General features: G+C 43.6%; 1 protein-coding gene and 1 long non-coding RNA gene across 4 annotated transcripts in view; both read right to left on the bottom strand.

The window, feature by feature from the left end:
* The window catches only part of sbf2 (SET binding factor 2), a 349,247-nt gene that overhangs the window by 95,496 nt on the left and 233,785 nt on the right, over positions 1–19,966 (bottom strand). For all 3 annotated transcript variants that reach the window (XM_033038959.1, XM_033038960.1, XM_033038961.1), the window contains one exon: positions 1,506–1,676. In XM_033038959.1, coding sequence (XP_032894850.1) covers positions 1,506–1,676 — 171 coding nt within the window. The remainder of the gene's footprint in view (positions 1–1,505; positions 1,677–19,966) is intronic.
* Positions 3,360–19,027, bottom strand: LOC116984669. The gene is made up of 3 exons (XR_004415098.1): positions 19,014–19,027; positions 17,134–17,135; positions 3,360–3,412 (listed from the first exon to the last, which is right to left on the bottom strand). It is a non-coding gene; the product is annotated as an uncharacterized LOC116984669 (long non-coding RNA).

The raw sequence follows: 19,966 nt of genomic DNA, 5'->3' as shown, positions 1-19,966 counted from the left end.
TAATTTATTTATGTCCTAACCCAACACATCTCTCATTCAAGCATTTACAATTAAACCAGAGACCATCCCCGTTCAATTAAGAGTATAGCAGGGCATGCTGAAAGCAGTATCAGGTAAACAAGAGTAAGTTGCCAATATGGTGAAACTGCACCACAGGACTATCCTAACCACTTTCAGCCAGAACTGCCAAGTAGGTTATTCATCTGGACTTCTTTCTGCAATCACTACGTTACAAAACCAATGTTCAGTTCATTCTAATCATCCATGTAACATCAAGAGTTGGCTGAGGACATTAGAAAGACGAAAGGCAATGGGAGTTGAAAACATCCTGGCTATAGTATTGAAGACTTGCAATCCGTGATCATCTTTGACTATAGCTACAACACTAGCATCTGCTCGACAAGATGGAAAGTTGCCCAGATATAACCTATTCAGCACAAAAAACCGGCCACCCAACTAACTAATCAACACCAAGTGATAGTTAGTGATGTTAAAAAATGCCATTAATTACTCACTAATAACTAGGGCAATACTTAATGTAGATTTTGCCTGGACCTGGCTGTATACCTCATGAGAACCTCAGTCCAAAGGTTGCCAAAATTGAATATTAGAAGAGAGTGACTGCCTTTGACATCAAGGCAGCGTTTGACTCTTGTGTGGTATACAACTTAAGGGGAAGGCACACCAACAGTTGGATTCATACCTTGCAGAGAGGAAGATAGTTGTGGTTGTTGGAGGTCAATTAACCCAGCCTCAGAACATGAATGTTCTAGTTTCTTAAATCCGAGACCAAAGTGGTGTTTCATAAACAACTTTTCATCTGTCATTTGTCAATGATTGCACAATTTTCAGTTTGGTGGCAATTCATTAAACTAAACAGCCCATGCCAGCAAGAGAGTAATACCTGACAATATTTAGGCAAGGCCTGAGGATTAGCATGTGGCATCTTAGTTAAAGGTAACAGTCAATTGCCATTTTCTATAAGCATTCAATCACCTACCCATGACATTCAATTGCACTTGGATTGAACCCAATGACCAGAAACTTAACCAACCCAACCACATAGATATGGCGAGTACAATAGATCAAAAACCTTTGGTGTAACTCACCTCCCAAAATTCAAGACACCTACAAGGCTCCTGCCACCTGACTCAAAAAATGCTGCAATATCTACACAATGCATTTTAACACTTCACCAAGTCTAATCACCCTATGATCTCAACATCCATCTTGCAATGAATGAGAATTTGCCTACTCTACAAATAAATATATAGAAATAATGGGATGACATATTTAAGAAATTTAAGAATTATTTTTTATTTCCAGATAAAACAACTTCTGTTCTCTTTCATCTTAATGTGGTATTCCATCTACTGATACCATAAAACTATGATTTCAGAAAATGTTTATTAAAAAAAATGAATTTAAAAAAGAATTGGGGTACAGGAGAGTCTTTGGTATTCATACCGTATTACACAAAACAGAGGTAAGTAATATCTAGTTACCTTTTGCTTGAAATTGGATAGAAAATTTTCATTTCTGGAGGTGAGGTAGAGCGCTCGAATTTGACTCTGCACATCATTGTAGAATGTAGCTTCCCAAAACTGTTGGTTAGCCCAAACATGATGGTCTTGTACACATGTATATGCAAACTGGTTGACACCTATTGCCAATTTCTGTAAAAAAAACAAAACAAAAGAAGAAAGATTCAGATATTTATATTACATTTATCTATGACAAAAGATAAATGGGTCGCCGTGGACTGGGCGGCGTGGAATTTGGGGAGGGGGAGAAGAGAGCTGAACGGACAGTTTCTTTGCTGTATCTCCAAAGTAAAGTCAATGTTCTTAGATTACTTGGGTGCACAATTTAGTTTAGTGGACATTATCATTTCATATCATTCGGATCACCTATATTATATATTTTTTGCAATCAATATTTAAATCAAAAATTAAATTTGAAAAAAAGGCCATTACATTCCAAAATATCTGCTCGATGACTGGTGAATTTTTGCTACAATATTCCAAATTAACCAAGAAAACTTAAACATATACAAGTTTAATTACTTTAGGCTATCTGCAAGTTGCAACTTTTTGAAAACATGTTTAATGACTCCTTGACTTTCTTTGCATTGTTATTGTTAAACTACAGCTAAAATGGCTGTAAATTGAGGTAAAATATTATATTAAACAACTGATTTCTTACATAAATTACAAGATAAATGATGAATTTAGCTCTACAATTATGGACCATTAAAAAGCTGAGCCAATATTTTCATCTTTCCATTAGAGGGCAGCAAATTTCCACACAAAAATGAAAAGTGCAAACATCCAGCTTAACAACGCCAAACATTTCGTGTTTTGTTTCCATGGTAAATTAAGTTCATGTATCTACCAACATTTTGAAGATGATTCAAACATAATATTGATAAGAATAAAGCACATAAACATCCTCACGTTGGATATAATCTAAAATAACAACCCAAAGCAAAAGAGACATCATCAGATAGATGTGTTCAAGAAGGAACTGCAGATGCTGGAAAATCGAAGGTACACAAAAATGCTGGAGAAACTCAGCGGGTGCAGCAGCATCTATGGAGCGAAGGAAATAGGTAACGTTTCGGGCCTAAACCCTTCTTCAGACAGATATTAGGTTATATAATGGTCCTTCCTTTCAACATTCAAATGTTATCATGAGCTTTGAGAGTTTATATTATTTATCATATCATAGAGTCATACAGCACAGAAACAGGCCATTGGGCCCAACTTGTTAATGTTGGCCAGTTGTTCGCCAACCAACCTGCCCCCATCCACACGCGCCACACCTGCCTGCACCTGGCCCTCTAAACCTATCCTATCCATGTACCTGTCCAGACGTCCCTTAAATGGTATAATAGCACCTGCCTCAAGAAACCTCCGCTGGCAGTTTGTTCCATATACCCACTACCCTTTGTGTAAAAAGGTTACCCCTCAGGTTCCGATTAAATCTCCCTCCCCTCATCTTGCGCATTTACTCAATCAATTTTGCATCTTTATACGATCACACCTCACCCTCCTGTGCTCCAAAGAATAAAGACTTAGCCTGCACAACCTCTCCCTGTAGCTCAGGCCTTCGAGTCCAGGCAACATGCTTATCAATCTTCTCTGCTCACTTTCCAGCTTGACAACATCTTCCCTATAACAGTGACCAAAACTGAACACAATACTCTAAATGTGGCCTCACCAATGTCTTATACAATGTAACTTGACCTCCCAACTTCTATGCTGAATGTGCTGAAAGGCTTTTAGACCACCCTATCCACCTGTGATGCTACTTTCAAAGAACTATGAACCTGCACCTCTATGAACCTGCACCTCCATCCCCTGTTCTACAACACTCCCCAGAGCACAACCATTCTGTGTAGGCCCTGTCCCTGTTAACCTTCCTAAAATGTAACACTTCGCATTTCTCTGTATTAAATTCCATCAACCATTCCTCAGACCACATGCCAATCCATTCAAGATCCTGCTGCAATTTTTCACCCTCAATATCTACAGTACCACCTTCAATATCTACAGTACCACCCACTTTAGTGTCATCTGCAAATTTGCTCATCATGCCTTATATATTCTCATCCAAATCATTGATATAAATGAGAAGCGATGGGCCCAGCACCAAATCCTGAGGCACATCACTAGTCACAGGCCTCCAGTCCGAAAAGCAACCTTCCACTATCATCGCCCTCTGCTTCTTTCTGCGAAGCCAAATTTCTATCCAGTCAGCTATTTCTCCTTGGATCCCATGCAATTTAACCTTCCAGATCAGCCTACCATTGTCAAATGCCTTGCTGAAATCCATATATACGTCTACAGCTCTGCCCTCATCACTCTTTTTGGTCACATCTTCAAAAACCAGTCAGATTTGTGAAACACACCCTCCACATACAAAACCTTGCTGACTATCCCTAATCAGCCCCTGTCCATCTAAATGCCTGTATATCTTATCCCTCAGAATGCTCTCTAGTAACTTCTGAAATAGAGGTACAACATTTGCCACCATCCAGTCTTCTGTCACCTCACCTGAAATTAATGATGGCTCATTCTCTGCCTCAGAGGGCGGTGGAGGCAAGCTCTCTGGATGCTCTCAAGAGAGAGCTAGATAGGGCTCTTAAAAATAGCGGAGTCAGGGGATATGGGGAGAAGGCAGGAACGGGGTACTGATTGGGGATGATCAGCCATGATCACATTGAATGGCAGTGCTGGCTCGAAGGGTCAAATGGCCTGCTCCTGCACCTATTGTCTATTGTCATAACTCTCAGCAAGGACACCTGCAATTTTCTCTCTAGCTCTCCACAGTGTCCTCGGATATATCTGATCAGGCCCGGGAGATTTGTCTGTCTTATAGACAATAGACAATAGGTGCAGGAGTAGGCCATTCGGCCCTTCGAGCCAGCACCGCCATTCAATGTGATCATGGCTGATCATCCCCAATCAGTACCCCGTTCCTGCCTTCTCCCCATTTCCCCTGACTCCGCTATTTTTAAGAGCCCTATCTAGCTCTCTCTTGAAAGCATCCAGAGAACCTGCCTCCACCGCCCTCTGAGGCAGAGAATTCCACAGACTCACCACTCTCTGAGAGAAAAAGTGTTTCCTCGTCTCCGCTCTAAATGGCTTACACCTTATTCTTAAACTGTCGCCCCTGGTTCTGGACTCCCCCAACATCGGGAAAATGTATCCTGCCTCTAGCGTGTCCAAGCCCTTAACAATCTTATATGTTTCAATGAGATACCCTCTCATCCTTCTAAACTCCAGAGTGTACAGGCCCAGCTGAGAGAGTGGTCTCTCAGCACATGTCAGTCCCTTCATCCCGGGAATTAACCTTGTAAACCTACGCTGCACTCCCTCAATAGCAAGAATGTCCTTCCTCAAATTAGGTGACCAAAACTGCACACAATACTCCAGGTGTGTTCTCACTAGGGCTCTGTACAACTGCAGAAGGACCTCTTTGCTCCTATATTCGATTCCTCTTGTTATAAAGGCCAACATGCCATTCGCTTTCTTCACTGCCTGCTGTACCTACATGCTTACTTTCATAGACTGATGTACAAGGACCCCCAGATCCCGTTGTACTTCCCCTTTTCCCAACTTGGTGCATTTAGATAGTAATCTGCCTTCCTGTTTTTGCTACCAAAGTGGATAACCTCGCATTTATCCGCATTAAACTTAATCTGCCATGCATCTGCCCATTCCCCCAACCTGTCCAAGTCACCCTGCATTCTCATAGCAACCTCCTCACAGTTCACACTGCCACCCAGCTTAGTGTCATCTGCAAATTTGCTAATGTTACTTTGAATATGCGTCAGGACCTTTGGCACCCTCTTGACTGTAATTCAGACTGCCATCAAGACACCAAGGGTCTGAAGAAGGGTTTCGGCCCGAAACGTCGCCTATTTCCTTCGCTCCATAGATGCTGCTGCACCCGCTGAGTTTCCCCAGCAATTTTGTGTACCTAAGACACTTCCATCGACTGACCCAAGTTCTTTGGTCCTCATGTCTCACTCCACAGTAAAAGGCAGAGGAGAAATACTCATTGAGGATCCTCCCAATCTCTTGTGGCTTTACACAGAGTTAACAACTTTGATTCTTGAGGGGTCTCAGTCACCATTATTCCCTTTATGTACTCATAAAATCTTTTGGGATGATCCTTAATATTATTTGCCAGAGATTTCTCCAGTCCTCTTTATGCCCTCCTGATTTCCTTTTTTTAACCTTGCTCCTCAGATCCAGAAACTCCTTCAGGGATACACTTGATCCCAGCTGCCAATACCTGTCGCAAGCCTTTTTCTTGACCAGAGCCTCAATTTCACTCATCATCCAGGCTTCCTGGACTCTGGATTCTTTTAAAAACATTCCACTTTCCTGACAATTCCTTCAAACAACGTGCTCCAAACAACTTGAGCATTCCTGTCCAACACCGTCAAAATTGGTCTTGTTCTAATTTAGAATTTTTATGTGTGTCCATCTTCTATCTTAAATCAAATAGAACAGTGGTTGGTGGTGCCAAAAGGCTCATCCACAAACACTTCATCCACATCCCTCCCAATTTTCCAAGACTAGATCAAACATTGCCCTTTCCCCTGGAGTCATGTTAATCATAAAGACACATGCCCAATTAATTTTTAACTAAACTTTGAATTAATGCAAAATAATTCTAGCATTAAATAATGATCACAGTCAAAGAGTCATGGAAACAGCATGGAAACAGGCCCTTCTACCCAATCTGCCCATGCCAACCAAAATGCCCCCATCTAATCTAGACCCATTTGCCCACATCTCTCTAAACCTTTCCTATCCATCTGACTGACCCTCTTTTAAATGGAGATGGTGCAGAGGAGGTTTACCAGAATGATGCCTGGATTAGAGAGTATTAGATATAAGGAGATGTTAGACAGACTTGGATTGCTCTCTTTGGAACATTGAAGGTTAGGTGGAGACCTGACAGAAGTTAATACAATTATTAGAGGGATAAACAGATCATGTTCAGCACAAACATTGTGGGCAGAAGCCCATTGTGGGTTCCTGTCCTCTGGTTCTTGATTTCTGTAACCCCAAAAAAAACCTCTGCATTCACCCTATCTATTTCCCTCACGATTTTATACACCTCGATAAGATCCCCACGCAGCCACCTGTGCTCCAAGGAATAAACACTTAGCACCCCCAACAAAAAAATGTTGACAAATTTCTATATTGATCTTATCACTGCAGCAGAAATTTTCACCAAGATCCTTATTCAATTTCATCCCATTGAGAATGGAAATTAAGAGTTTGAATGACAAACAATTTTTAGCATTATACCAGCATAAACTAGTGAAACATAGAAACATAGAAAATAGGTGCAGGAGTAGGCCATTTAGCCCTTCGAGCCTGCACCGCCATTCAATATGATCATGGCTGATCATCTACCTCAGTATCCTGTACCTGCCTTCTCTCCATACCCCCTGATCCATTTAGCCACAAGGGCCACATCTAATTCCCTCTTAAATATAGCCAATGAACTGGCCTCAACTACCTTCTGTGGCAGAGAATTCCAGAGATTCACCACTCTCTGTGTGAAAAATGTGTTTTTCACATACGTTTAACATAGAAACATGAAGATCTGGAGAAAAAATATATAATTTTAATTTTGTGTTCTGCCAGAACCTTCCAGGAAATTCCAAGCTAATGTGATTTAAAAAAATCTATGTCTGAGTAGTTATGTAGAAAAAATAATGGCTTCATGTGGGTGGGGGGTGGGGGAGGTGGGGGAGGTGGGGAAGGGGGGGGTAAGATAATTACTTTTGTATTTCAAATAAGATAAACTGGATGACTTGTACAATAAGTTAAACAGGACATAAGTGCCAACCCGTATTTTAATCAGTTCCAGCAAACCAAAAAATTATTCTCCAGGCTAAAATTCCAATGGACCCAAAATGCTTGTGCATCAAGTAAAACAGCTAAAAATGTTAGCACTCGGAAAACGTGACTATGATATATTCCAGGCACAATATGAAGATACCAGAAAGCAATGCCAGTGAAGTTTGTGTGGAGCAGTGGACTATAAACTAGCCCTCACTATGTAATATAATATCTATTACAAGCTATTTTATAATTTTAACATTTATTAGAAATAAAAAAAACACTGGTTTCCATTCTTTACTTATTACATTGATTCGTATGAGGCTGTTAATAGTATTGTACCAAACATTCCAGTCTAATACCTTCAATGTAGGCATTGCTCCAATTTAAGAAAGGTCTCGACCCGAAACGTCTTCCATTCCTACTCTCCAGAATAATAGTGTGCTTTCTAGTTATCAATATCATAAAGACATCAGGACTTTTGTTTCTTCCCTTTTAAGCAAATTGGTGCTTATCATTGATTACAATCAATTAATTGTACAATTGCATTAACCCTACTCTGCACAATGTGGATTCATTATTGTGCCCATAGTCCAGGAGGCCAAAGATTTCAAGCACATATCCTATAGTACTTAAAAAAACCCATCTTACTGTGTCAGATATCTGGATGTGAGGACCCTGGCATCTCACAGTAATAAACTGCTCATAGCTTGGTGTAAAGGGGATAGCTGTAAAGAATGGTGTTGTGTGGATGGAATGAGTCATGTTGTAAGTACTAAGATGCCAGCCACAGGGCTAGATTCTGGCTGGCAGATCATTACTGGGGAGTGGCAGCACCATAAGGTTTCTGGGTTGGATGGAAATGTGTAGGCAAAGTAAGAAAGCGAAAGACAACAATCCCCATCACATTCATGGGGAGTTGCTGATACAGAATTTGGGATGGGGAGGAGTGCAGAAATTTGCACCAGGTTCCTTGCCCAACACTTTGCAGCAGTGCAGTGGACCTGGTTCAAACCAGGTTTGCAGCACCGTACCTCTTTATATATAATACTCACATTCCTGGAAGTATGCTAAGTTAAGTATCACACGAGCAAGTTCAATCATAATAAAATTAGTGTATTTGTGCACATTCCTATTATAGTTGCAGGAGTTCTCTTCCAGCCAGATTTCCTATAGTTGATTGTCTTCACATGAAAGAGAACATCACACACATCACACAACACACACATTTCTTATCAGCCTCAACAATATTCCCTTTCTTAGTTGCACCCCCAATGGAATATTTCCTAATGTAATATTTAAGGATACAAATCTATGTTTTATGATTAGACCTAGTAAACAAACATTTCAACCTTTAGCTCCACTATTTATTAATCAGAATTTGCACCCCAAAATCCACATTCCAGTCAAAAGATATTATAGAATGATCTTGTTTTTTATTAAATTTACAACTAGTAATGCCATAACAATACCATCAATTTACATCATAGTTCACAGAATAAAACAACAGAAATTAGCACACAGGAGGCCATTCAGCCCAGTGTTCGAAAGAGCTGCCTACCTTCAGGTAATTGATCTGTAGTTCTACAGATCATGGCTACTCAAGTAAATAGGCAGGCTTCAAAAAATAACACCCAGGGTATCCTTTCAAAACTATAAATTCCAAACCCATACCATCCTCCAGGTTGGGATTTTTTGTTGTCATCTCTCCTCTTGCCTTTTTAGTAATTATTTAATTCCATGCTCCCTAATTTGGCCCACCAATGCCATGCCGACCTGTTCACTTTAGTTCTCTGTTTCTCATTCACTACCTACGCATATGGCAAATATACAGTGGCCAATTAACTAACAAACCGACGCATCCTCATACTAAAACTTTCCAGTCTTGACAAATCCTCGTAAATAAGCTTAGTGGCTTTCCAGCACGATCACTTCATTCTGTAATGCAGTGAGCGGTAACATGGACAATGCTGAAGCTGGGGTTGTAGGTACAATCCTATCATAACTTCCTTGTTCTTACATTTCACCTCAGCTCAAGAAAGATAGCTCCAAATCCTTTATGAATCACCTTCCCTACCTTTATTGCTGACTGTTAGAATATAATTGAAAATCCCCATTTTCCTCCATAATCTTCCTCCATTTATTGAATATTCCCTTTCTTAGTTGCACCCCCAATGGAATATTTCCTAATGTAATATTTAAGGATACAAATCTATGTTTTATGATTAGACCTAGTAAACAAACATTTCAACCTTTAGCTCCACTATTTATTAATCAGAATTTGCACCCCAAAATCCACATTCCAGTCAAAAGATATTATAGAATGATCTTGTTTTTTATTAAATTTACAACTAGTAATGCCATAAAATGTTTGCCAACAATACATTCATTATTTTGTATTCACATTCTATATTCTGTTTTTGGCAAGGAACAATCTTACAAGTGCATTGTGCTTCTCAGCACATTCCAATCTTCAAAACTTCCTGCCCAAACAATGACATTCCATGTAACATCAGGTTCAGTATATTGCAGCAATAGGAATTCTATAATTGCCCACCTTGGACATGCTGTAGCCAACAAGCATAATAATAGGCTAGATCTATTTTTACCTTTACTCTGGAGGAATCCACCCGTTATCCGCAATCTGCAGCTTAGCATATCCCAGACATCCACACACGTGGCCACATCTGAGATGAGCTGGAGGTCAGATGCTAACACATCTGATCTGCCACTCAGCTGCTGCACACGATGAGAACTCAATGAGTTCTGAAGCAGGCCATCAACAGACTGGAGGGGAGGGGTATTTCAGATTCACACTGGACTTAATCTTAATAGATGCCAGCTGTTCTGAAATAGGACAGATTGATTCACTTAATTGATTCTTAGGATGAGGAAAGATTAAGCAGTTTGGCACATGCTTTCAAGTTTCGAGGAATGAGAGATGATCTTAGTTAAAAAATACAAAAATTCTCGATGGTCTCGACAGGGTAGATGCAGGAAGTATGACTGTCCTAGATCTGGAGCCAGGCATGAAACTCAAAATAGGGTTGAATTGAAAATACATTTCTTCGCCAAAGGACATCGAGGTTATTGAAGTTCTCGACACAAAAGGGCTGTGAGGATCTGTTGCTCAATACACAGATCCATATCTTTTAAGAGATTTAAGTGACATTGGCTTACTGCAGGAAAGTGCTGTCAAAGCAAAAGATCAGCATGATCTTAAGGCAGAGCAGACATGTGGCCAAATGGTTGATTTTTGCTTCTATTTCTGTTCTGATGGACAGTCAAGTATGTTCTTATTTTACAATAATAAACATACCCTTCTTTGACTGAAACAGGATTTTGCTCACCTTAATCCAGCTGCACCAATGTCTATTGTGTGTTTAGTTACCATGATTAACTATCATTGGACATCAGTGATGAAGCTTTTCAGCTTATATGGATGCATTTGCTGAACCTGTATAAATGACTCACTGATGAAAAGTATCTAGTGCCATGAAAATCCCAAGTTTTAAAAATGTCGTTTAACTTTCAGCAGGTCAGAGCACACTAAAATGACACGGTGAAGAAAGCATCTTCTATTAAATAACTATTTCAACTCTTGCTTCTTGAAACAATAAATACAGAATTTTATTTGAAATTCGTTTGAGAATTATCTACAAATATGAGGCAGCTGCAAATTAAGTAGATGTACATATAACTTTGAAATATGTAAAAATAAACTTTGGTAAAATGTTTTATTGCTTAAAAATTGGTATTGGTTTATTATTGTCATGTATAAGTGTTCGGCACAGACTTGAAGGGCCGAGATGGCCTGTTTTCCGTGCTGTAATTGTTATATAATAATAATAATAATGGATGGGATTTATATAGCGCCTTTCTAATACTCAAGGCGCTTTACATCGCATTATTCATTCACTCCTCAGTCACACTCGGTGGTGGTGAGCTACTTCTGTAGCCACAGCTGCCCTGGGGCAGACTGACGGAAGCAAGGCTGCCATTCTGCGCCTACGGCCCCTCCGACCACCACCAATCACTCACACACATTTACACACAGGCAAAGGTGGGTGAAGTGTCTTGCCCAAGGACACAACGACAGTATGCACTCCAAGCGGGATTCGAACCGGCTACCCTCCGGTTGCCAGCCGAACACTTAGCCCATTGTGCCATCTGTCGTCACAATATATGGTTATATTATATGGTATCAAGATACAGCGAAAAGCTTTGTTTACAGGCTATCTTGTCAAATCAATCTATACATAAATATAATCAAGCCGCATAAGTCATACAGCATGGAAACAGGCCCTTCGGCCCAATTTCCCCATGCCAACCAAGATACCCCATACACACTAGTCCCGCCTGCCTGTGTTTGGCTCATATCCCTCTAAACCTTTCCTATCCATGTACCTGTGTAAATGTCTTTTAAATGTCGGTATAAATGCAACACTTTGCAACACTATATGTGTATGTGACAATAAATGAACTTATGAACTTAGCACCTTGCACTTATCTGCATTAAACTCCATTAACTATTCCTCAGCCCACTTGTCCAACTGATCAAGATCCTGCTGTCATTTTTGTTAATCATCTTCGCAATCTACGATACCATCCACTTTAGTGTCATCTGCAAACAATCTGGCCTTCTACATTCTCATCCAAATTGTTGATATACACCCTCAAACAGCAACGGGCCCTGAGGCACACCACTAATCACAGGTATCCAGTATCCTTTTTGGTTGCTTCTTCAATAAACTCAATTAAACATGTAAGATAAGATCACCAACGTATAAAACCACACTGACTATCCCCAATCAGCCCCTGTCCAACCACATTATCATATATCTTATCTCTTAGAATATTCTCCAGTAACTTGCCCACCACAGATGTTAGGCTCACTGGTCTATAATTCCCAGGCCTTCCCTTGCAGACCTTCTTTACTAGAGGGACAACATTAGCCATCTTCCAGTTTTCCAGCACCTAACCCGTATCTAATGATGATTCATATATCTCAGCCAGGCTGCCCACAATTCTTTAGCGTCCCAATGTCCTCAGATCCATCTGAACAAGCCGGTGAGATTTATCTACTTTCATACGCCTTAGGACGTTCAGCACATCCTGGACCACAATATGGATTGTCCTCAAGACCTCCATTAACTGTTCCAAGTTCCCCTGTATTCATGTCTTTCCCGAAAGACATGAATACATTAAAAACAGAGGAGAAATACTCATTGAGGACCTTGCCCATCTCCTGCAGCTCCACACAGAGACGACAGCTTTGGTTTCTGAGGGGCCCAAGTCTCTCTCTAGTTACGCTCTCTCCCTTAATTTACATAAAATCTCTTTGGATTCCCCTTAATATTATCTGCCTCAGCTCTCTCTTTCCCTCAATTTGCCCTCCTGATTCCCTTCCTAAGTATGCTTTTCATTTCTCAAAACTCCAGCTGCCTATACCTATCACATGCCCCCTCATTTTCCTGATCAGAGCCTCAATTTCTCGTTGTCCAAGCTTCCTTACTACCACTTTGCTTGGTCTTCACTCTAACAGGAACATGCATACCCCAAACACTTGTCATCACATTTTTAAAAGCAATCCACTTTTTAGACCTTCCTTTGCTCACAAACAACCTACTCCAATCAACTTTAGCAAGTTCCTGTCTAATACCATCAAAGTTGGCCTTGCTCCACTTTTTAATTTTAATTTGTGGGTCTACTCCATTTTTATCCATAGCTATTTTAAAGCTAATGGAACAGTGGTTGCTGATCCCCAAAGGCTCACACACGGACGCTTCAGTCACTAGCCATTTCCCTTTTCCGAAGTGTAGATCAGGTTTTGCCCTCTCCCTTGTAGGGACCTTTACATAATGCCTGAGGAAACTTTTCTGAACACATTTGACAAATTCCACCCTGGCTCTGCCCTTGGTGTTAAGAGAATCCCAGACTACATTGGGAAAGTTAAAATCCTCAACTGAAGCCACCATATTAGTCTTGCACCTGCCTGCAATCTCCTGGCATATTTGTTCCTACTGACTATATAGGGCCTATAGTGTACTCCCAGCAAGGTGATTATACCCTTTTTTATTTCTCAGCTCCACCCATTAAACCTCACTAGATGAACCAGCTGTAATGTCATCTTGGCCTACTGCTGTGACATTCTCCTTAATTAATAAAGCATCACCCCTCCTCATTTTCTTCCATCCTTACCTTTCCTATAGCACCTGTGTCCTGGAATATTAGGCTGCCAATCCTAACCCTCTCAACCAGGTTTCCATAACGGCTACAACGTCCAAATCATACATTGCTATCCATGCCCTGAAGATAGACACAAAAAGCTGGAGTAACTCTGCGGGACACGTAGCATCTCTTGAGAGAAGGAATGGGTGATGTTTCGGGTCGAGACCCTTCTTCAGACCTGAGTTCATCCACCTTACCCATCATCCTTCTCACATTAAAATAAACACAATTCAATCCAACAGTTCTTCCTCGCTCCCTATCATGCTTCTGTCTATTCTGTCCACTGAACTTTCTTTCATCAGTTGCTAAACTGACTTCCAGCTGCATACTTGCATCAGTCCTGCATTGGAACCCGTCCAAGTGCAAAGAAACAAATACCAGGGTGCAATATAGACACTTCTTCAATCTGAAGAAGGTTTCCGACCCAAAACGTCACTATTCTTTTTTCCCCAGATATGCTACCAGACCCACTAAATTACTCCAGCATGGGATTGCTCTGAGATCTGGTGGAAAATAAATAGTGCAAATGTGTGTGTGTGTGGCCCCTTCACATTGTAACAAAGTATGAAAACATGGTCAGGAGTGTGACAGAATTTATACTTTATATTTGTCTGGATGTGTGTAACTCTAATATAACTCATATGTTTGGTGCTACATCTACTATCCCAAACATTAATTCCCTTCAATTATATATTACGAATTCAGTGCATACCATCTACAAAATGCACCATAGCTAACTGAACAGCAGCCTATTCTGACTGCACCTCCTAAATCCATAACATCCGTCATCAAGAGGTACAGTGGTAGTGGATGCACACCATCTCAACTTGTACATACATTGATATTGCTTCACTGTCATTGGATCCAAATCCTATAACTGCATCCCCAATAATATTGCAGGAGCACCTCGAATAGAAGATTCTCGTGGTCAAGAAGATCACTTTGTTCAAGGACAATTGAAAACCAGCAATAAATGTTGGCTTCGCCAGCAACAACTACATCCTTAAATCAGAATAAATAATAAAAGCAAGTAAGTTCTTGTAAGTACAGCTAATCTATCTATATATTACTAAAACTCTCATCTTGTTTGTTTGTATGCGTGCGTGCGTGCGTGATATCCCAAAACCCCGCCAAAACGGTACACGATAGCGCTACTATTTTTAGCCCACCTTACTCACCATTGTCCTGTGATGTAAATTAAACAAGTTTTGTTCAGGTTGATGGTATATTTTATGTTATTGACATTTTAAACTTTACAAAAATCACTTTTCAAACCACTTTTCCACTTGCCCTGCCCATCAGCCACGTTACAATGACGTCACAATGGGATCCCGAATCTCATTTACATTTAAAAAAACTGCGTTTTTCAATAAACTCAGTTCTAATCAAATTCTTCTGTTTCATTCACAATAATGTCACACTGGGATCGCGTATCTCATTTACATTAAAAAATGTGATTTTAATTGAGAATTTATTTTCTTTTTAAATCGCGATTTTCATTGTGGGGCGGTGGGGAGGGGGGAATAGGTGCTAGGTGAGGAGTGGGGGAGCAGGGGGGTAGAGGGAGAGGAGGGGAGTAGGGAGGGGAGAGGGGTTATGGAGGGAGGGAAGGAGTGACTGTGGGTCGAGGAAAGGAGAGGGAGTGAGAGGCGAGGGAGGGGAAAGTAGGAGAGGTGAGGAGGGAGAGCGGGGGATAGAGAGAGGAGGGGGTGAAGTAGGCAAGGTAGGAAGTGGGAGGGATAGAGGGAGAGGAGGGCAGTGGGGGAGGTGAGGATGGAGAGTGGGGGGGTGGGATAGGGAGGAGGCGGGGAGTGGGGGAGCAGGGAGATGGAGAGGAGGGGGTTAGGGAGAGGGGTAAAGGAGGGAGGGAGGGAGTGACTGAGGGTAGAGGAAAGGAGACGGAGTGAGAGGTGAGGGAGGGGAAAGTGGGAGAGGTGAGGAGGGAGAGCGGGAGAAGAGAGAGGGGGTGAAGTGGGTGAGGTCGGAAGTGGGGGGGGGGGGATAGAGGGAGAGGAGGGCAGTGGGGGTTGAAGATGGAGAGTGGAGGGGTGGGATAGGGAGGAGGCGGGGAGTGGGGGAGCAGGGGGATAGAGGGAGACGGGGGGGGGGGGTTAGGGAGGGGAGAAGGGTTATGGAGGGAGGGAGGGAGTGACTGAGGGTAGAGGAAAGGGCGTGAGAGGCGATTAGGGAGGGGAGAGAGTGGGGGAGAGGGTGTGGAGGGGAGGAGAGGGGAAAGAGGGAGGGTGAAGAAGAGGGGAGGGAATGTTGGGGGATATGCGGGAATGGAGGAGGATAGGGTAGGCAGAGGAATGGCAAGGTAATGGAGGAGGGGAGGGGGAAGAGGGAGGAAGGGAGGGAGGTTGTGAGAGGAAGAAGCATGGGAGGGTTGTTGGAGGGTGGGAAGAGGGAGGATAATGGAGGAGGGGAATAGGGGACTGAAGAGGGAGAGTGAGATGCGTTCACATTGATCTTATATTCTACAGGCTCCTGCCATTCTTTAAAAACGTCGCAGTCGCGCTCCCACTTGCCAGCCGTGCCTGCGCAGTTGGGGAGGGTTCCCGTGACTCGCGTCACAACGTGGATCTCTGGCGTCACAACGTGAACCCGTCAGCTGTGCCTGCGCAGTTGGGGGCTATGGGTCAGTGGTGGAATAAATATTTAAAATATATATATATATAATTAAAAGTCTCATCTTGACCACTTCCTGTTTGCACTGTGCTTTGATTTTAGAAAAAACGCTACCACATATGGCTGTGATTTTTTTGGCCATCTTACTCAGAGTCCTCCTCCGCTGCGCATGCCCCGAGGATTTTTCCCATCCATGAAAAATAAATGACTTATTAGTGTTTAAAAAATCTTGAGATTCTCTCTCCTGTCAATCACCGCCATGAAGGCCATGCCCCTTCCGGTGAGAGGGACTGTAAAACCCGGAAATGTGGGCGTGGCTCAGTCTGTCTGCAAGATGGCGGGGGAGAGGTCACGACTCTCTGTCTGAGCTGGGAAACTACAGAACACTGTGAGTATGCAATGTACTTGAATAAATGATTTGTTAGCCCTTAATAAAAATGAAATGAGTTGTTTGGGGGGCGGCGCGACTCTCGTCAGCAGCGGCCTCTGCAGTCCGTCTGTGTTTTATTATTTTTTGTCTCGTTTTAATGTAGTTTTTGTTATTTTTTTTGTTGGGGTATGTGTGTGGGGGGGTGGGGGTGGTGTGGGGGGGAGGGGGTCTTTAAAATCTTTCCCCTGCACGGGAGACCCGACCTTTTCTTTGTCGGGTCTCCGTTGTCGTTGGGGCTGCAACGTGGAGCGGCCTCCAACAGGAACGACCTGGGGTTCCAGCTGCGGAGCTGCCGACTACTCACCGTCACGGGGCTGGCCGAGTCCGGAGCGGGTGGAGCTGTGGTGGACGCTGCTGCCACCCGACCTCCGGAGATTCGGAGGCTGCAACTGCGGGTTTGGCGGACGGAGGCACCGGGAGCCCGCGGGTCCCTGCTGGGTGACCGCTTTTCGGGGCTTCCGCAACGGCGACTTCTCCCGCCCGAGTTGCGGGGTTGAAGAGCACCTGAGCGGGGCCTTACACCATCGCCCCGCGCGGCTTGGAATGGCCGCGGGACTCTGCGAGCGCACGCCTGGGGCTTTAACACCAAGACCCGGTGCGCGACCTTGCATCACCCGGCGTGGCTTTAATGGCCGCGGGACAATCGCCATCGCCAGCCGGGGGCTTTGACTTTGACTCTGACTCTGACATGGGGGGGGGAAGAGTGCAGTGGAGAGATAAGTTTTTTTTGCCTTCCATCACAACGATGTGATGGATGTTTGTGTAAACTGTGTTGTGTCTCGGGTCTTTTTGTTTTGTAATGTATGGCTGCAGAAACGACATTTCGTTTGGACCTCAAGGGGTCCAAATGACAATAAATTGAATTGTATTGTATTGTATTGTATTGGCCTGCCCTGTGTTTGAAACTGCAATGGCAATGGAAATGAAGTGAAAACGCAATGAGCTGTTTGGCTTGGGCCTGCCCTGTGCTTGAAACTGCAATGGCAATGGAAATGAAATGAAAATTCACTGAGCTGTTTGGCTAGAGCCTGCCCTGTGCTTGAAAGTGCAATAGCAATGGAAATGTAGTGAAAATGCAACGTGCTGTTTGGCTTCAGCCTGCCCTGTGCTTGAAAGTGCAATGGCAATGGAAATGAAGTGAAAATGCAATGAGCTATTTGGCTTGAGCCTGCAATGTGCTTGAAAGTGCAATGGCAATGGAAATGAAGTGAAAATGCAATCAGCTGTTTGGCTTGAGCCTGCCCTGTGCTTGAAAGTGCAATATCAATGGAAATTAAGTAAAAATGCAATCAGCCGTTTGGCTTGGCCTGCCCTGTGCTTGAAACTGCAATGGCAATAGAAGTGAAATGAAAATGCAATGAGCTATTCGCCTGCCCTGTGCTTGAAACTGCAATGCAATTGGAAATGAAATGATATGAGTTGTTTGGCCTGCCTGTCCTTGCCCTGCCCTTCAGCCGCGTGCGGGATTTGAAATAATTTCGGCCCACAAGGCCACTATTAGCCGAGAAACCAGTCCCCTTTGCCCCAAAACCCCGTATTAGCCCAGGAGGAGCATTTTGGCCGAAAAGACCTGTGCCAAGCCAGGAAAAGTCCAGAAAACGTGCCTTTCACTGAGATTTCACTCAGATTTTTTTTAAAGTCCCTTTGGCCCATCAGGCCTGTACTAGCCCATGTCTCTTCGGCCCATCAGGCCTATACTAGCCCAGGAGTCCCTTCAGCCCATCATTAAGTATTCACCCTGCAAGTGTTAAACCTCACCCCAGTATTTTTCTTCCTCCCTTCATTTGCCCCCTGTGAGATTCAGGCCAGGATAGACTTTCCTCCTTCATTGCTGTGATCTGCAGAAAAATATGAAAAATGTCTAAAATTGATTCTCCACCCTCTCTCCCTTCTCTCTCACAGAGCCTCTCACCTGGTTTGGGCAGAATTTCTGGCAGTTTCTGAGCTGCCAGCCCACCAGGCCTGAGTGACTGAGCTGCCTGTCCACCAGGCCTGAGTGACGGAGTGAATTGGTGGAGAGGTGGAATATTGCGTTGGGGGACCAGCCCTCCCGTGTGAACATGAGACCCAACGGGTCCCACTTAGTCTATATATATATATATATATACATATATACAGATAGATATATTACTAAAACTCTCATCTTGTCTGTTTGTTTGTATGTGGGTGATTTCCCGAAACACAGACAAAACGGTACCCGATTGTGCTACCATTTTTGGCCCACCTTACTCACCATTGTCCTGGGGTGTGCAATAGCCAGGTTTCGTTCAGATTGATGTAATATTTTACAAATTATTGACATTTTAAACTTTACATAAAACACTCTTCCACTTGCCCTGCTCGTCAGCCACGTTCGACGTCACAACGACGTCACAATGGGATTTTAAGCTTGAAAAAAAACACTTTTCTCCTTGCCCTGCCCTTCAGCCGCGTGCGGGATTTGAAATGACTGCGTGTGCGCAGTGGGCCCGGTAACCACTCGCGCGGATTTTTAAATAACTGAAAGTCTCCCCGCGCGTGCGCAGTGGGCCCGGTATCTGCGTGTGCGGGATTTGAAATGACCACGGTGCTGAGACTGGGGCTAGGTCTGGGGGCGGCAGAGCTGCTGCTCCAGGCCCACAGGGAGGGAAAGGAGCGGGACCTGGGGCAAGGACTAGGCCGCAGCCTCGGCCTCGGCCTCTCCCTCACCCGGCTCCAGGCCACTCGACCCGTCCCCCCTGGCAGCCCCCGACTCAAGTACAACTTCATCGCCGACGTGGTGGAGAAAACGAGGCCGGTGGTGGTTTACATCGAGATCCTGGGGAGGTGAGGAGGGAGAGGAGGGCGGGTGTGGGGGAGGTAGGGAGTGGTGGATAGAGGGAAAGGAGAACAGTGGGGGAGGTGAAGAGGGAGAGTGGGGGGGGGGTGGGATAGAGGGGAGAGGAGAGGGGAAAGAAGAGGAAGTGTGAAGAGGAGGGGGAGGGAGTGTGAAGAGGTGGGGGAGAGTGCTGGGTGTTGAGGTGGAATGGTGGAGGATAGGGGTCGGAAGATGGATGGCGAGATAATGAGGAAGAGAGAGGAGGGGAGGGAGGGAGGGGTTGAGCGGAGGAAGCAGAGGACGGTGGGGAGGGAGGATAATGGAGGAGGGGATTAGGACTGAAGAGGGAGAGTGAGATGCGTTCACATTGATGTTATATTTTACAAGTTATTGCCATTTTAAACATTAAAAATGTCACAGTCGCGCTCCCACTTGCCGGCCACGCCTGCGCAGTTGGGTGAGGGTTGCCGTGACTCGCGTCACAACGGGGATCTCTTGCGTCACAAC

Source organism: Amblyraja radiata, chromosome 20, assembly GCF_010909765.2.
Source record: "Amblyraja radiata isolate CabotCenter1 chromosome 20, sAmbRad1.1.pri, whole genome shotgun sequence".
NCBI lineage: Eukaryota > Metazoa > Chordata > Chondrichthyes > Rajiformes > Rajidae > Amblyraja > Amblyraja radiata.
This window is presented reverse-complemented; position numbering and strand designations above follow the sequence as displayed.